This window comes from Calonectris borealis, unplaced genomic scaffold, assembly GCF_964195595.1.
Source record: "Calonectris borealis unplaced genomic scaffold, bCalBor7.hap1.2 HAP1_SCAFFOLD_58, whole genome shotgun sequence".
Lineage (NCBI taxonomy): Eukaryota > Metazoa > Chordata > Aves > Procellariiformes > Procellariidae > Calonectris > Calonectris borealis.
In genome coordinates this window covers 546,093-548,327 of record NW_027441464.1, presented here as the reverse complement: position 1 = coordinate 548,327, position 2,235 = coordinate 546,093, and the positions used below count along the sequence as shown (strand labels likewise).

General features: G+C 55.3%; 1 protein-coding gene across 1 annotated transcript; it reads left to right on the top strand.

Annotated features, from left to right (window-relative positions):
• The first annotated feature begins 334 nt into the window (after nt 1–334).
• LOC142076494 (olfactory receptor 14J1-like) lies at nt 335–946 on the top strand. Its single transcript, XM_075138775.1, has one exon. It carries the CDS (start codon nt 335–337, stop codon nt 944–946), a length of 612 nt encoding a protein of 203 aa, XP_074994876.1.
• Nucleotides 947–2,235: the final 1,289 nt, after the last annotated feature.

Here is a 2,235-nt window from a genome sequence, read left to right as displayed (position 1 = left end):
CAGCTCCATCACCCAGTTCCTCCTCCTGGCCTTCGCAGACACGCGGGAGCTGCAGCTCTTGCACTTCTGGCTCTTCCTGGGCATCTACCTGGCTGCCCTCCTGGGCAACGGCCTCATCATCACCGCCATAGCCTGCGACCACCGCCTGCACACCCCCATGTACTTCTTCCTCCTCAACCTCTCCCTCCTCGACCTGGGCTCCATCTCCACCACTGTTCCCAAAGCCATGGCCAATTCCCTCTGGGACACCAGGGACATCTCCTACGCAGGATGTGCTGCACAGCTCTTTCTGTTAGCCTTTTTCATCACAGCAGAGTATTGTCTTCTCACTGTCATGGCCTACGACCGCTACGTTGCCATCTGCAAGCCCCTGCACTACGGGACCCTCCTGGGCAGCAGAGCTTGTGTCCACATGGCAGCAGCTGCCTGGGCCAGTGGGTTTCTCTATGCTCTCCTGCACACGGCCAATACATTGTCACTACCCCTCTGCAATGGCAATGCTGTGGACCAGTTCTTCTGTGAAATCCCCCAGATCCTCAAGCTCTCCTGCTCACACTCCTACCTCAGGGAGGTTGGGCTTCTTGTGGTAAGTGCCTGTTTAGTGTTCGGGTGTTTTGTTTTCATTGTGGTGTCCTATGTGGAGATCTTCAGGGCCGTGCTGAGGATCCCCTCTGAGCAGGGACGGCACAAAGCCTTTTCCACGTGCCTCCCTCACCTGGCCGTGGTCTCCCTCTTTATCAGCACTGCCATATTTGCCAACCTGAAGCCCCCCTCCATCTCCTCCCCATCCCTGGATCTGGTGGTGGCAGTTCTGTACTCGGTGGTGCCTCCAGCAGTGAACCCCCTCATCTACAGCATGAGGAACCAGGAGCTCAAGGACGCACTGAGGAAAATGATGACTGGATGTTTTTCAGAAGCAACAAACTGCCCGTTTTCCTCTGCATAGCATTGATAACGTAACTCATTACAGTCCCAGTCTGCCTTCGGAAGATTTTGGTGGGGGGCGTGTAGGGTTTTTAGTTTTTCTTGTGATAATGTTGTGCACAACGAACCGTTATTATTTGTCGTACTTCTAATTCACTGTCTAGCTGTTACAGACTTTGTAGATGAAGAACCGTGCTCTCTGTGCATTTAAACAAAATTAAGGACCCTGTAGCCCCTTGTTTCTCTGAGATCCTTCCCCTGAGACCTTCTCTGGAGCTGCAGGGCAGTTCCTGTGTGCAGAGGTGGAGAGGAAAAGAGTCCCGGCACAGCAGCACTGCCAGGGAGCACCAGCGCTTGGTCTTTCTGGAGCTGCTCTTTTTCCATTTCCACACTCTCCTTCTGAGCCCTTGTGTTGGTGCAAGGCCTGAGTGCTCTGGCAGCTTGGTCACATCCCTGTGGTGTGGCAGTCCTGTGACCGCAGGCAGGGACAGGCAATGGGCACTTCTGTGACAGAGCTGGCCTCCAGAACAGCAGTTCAGCCATGAAAGGGATCTCCTTGGTACAGTGCCTGAAGGCTCAGGTCTTCTTCCAAAGTTTCTCTCAAGAACCTGCCCAAGGAATAGACTCTGAAGAGACTCCTTGCTTTGCTTGTATCTCCATGGGCTCAGTGTGATGAGGTGAGGGTCCCAGTATGGCCTTCTAGGGACTTAGGGCTGGTTCAGGTTTGGCTTGTTAATGGCCAGCGCCCATGCAGACGACGAATGGTCTCCAATTAACCTTCCTGGGGCTCTACAGCATGTGACAGGGCTGATGGCAGGTGAATGTTTTTCTGGAGGGACTTGGGAGCTGCCAGGAGAGCACGGGGATCTGCAGGGACAGCGTGTGCCAGGAGTCAGCAGTGACTGGAGGCCACTGAAGACGAGCCTGTCCATCGTGGTGCCACCCAGAGATAATATCCTAAATTTGGGTGTGAACCAGCAAACGAGAGCTCTGCCACCCCAGGGGCCACAGCAGGCACAGGAAAAGGAGTCTGGCGAGTGATTCGTTTTACCCTCAGTGGACTTTCATAGGCTGGATCCAGTGCGGCACCCAAACACATCTCAGAGCATTGGAATAAGGCAGGGTACCTCTGGGCACCCTCCATGGCCACATAAGAGCTTGAGTGGGAGGTGGTCAGCAGCTGTGACCACCATCAGCTGGGTCTGCTCCCAGCTTGACCAGCAGAGCCCAACAGAGTCCCCCCGTGGCCCTGGGCACCAGAGCCCACGTGCTCTGCAGAGCAGCACCCCCAGCTCGGGGGCTGTGGGGAGC

What these genes read in the sequence shown, in the direction of transcription:
- LOC142076494 (XM_075138775.1), top strand. Translation starts at nt 335, where the DNA reads ATGGCCTACGACCGCTACGTTGCCATCTGCAAGCCCCTGCACTACGGG.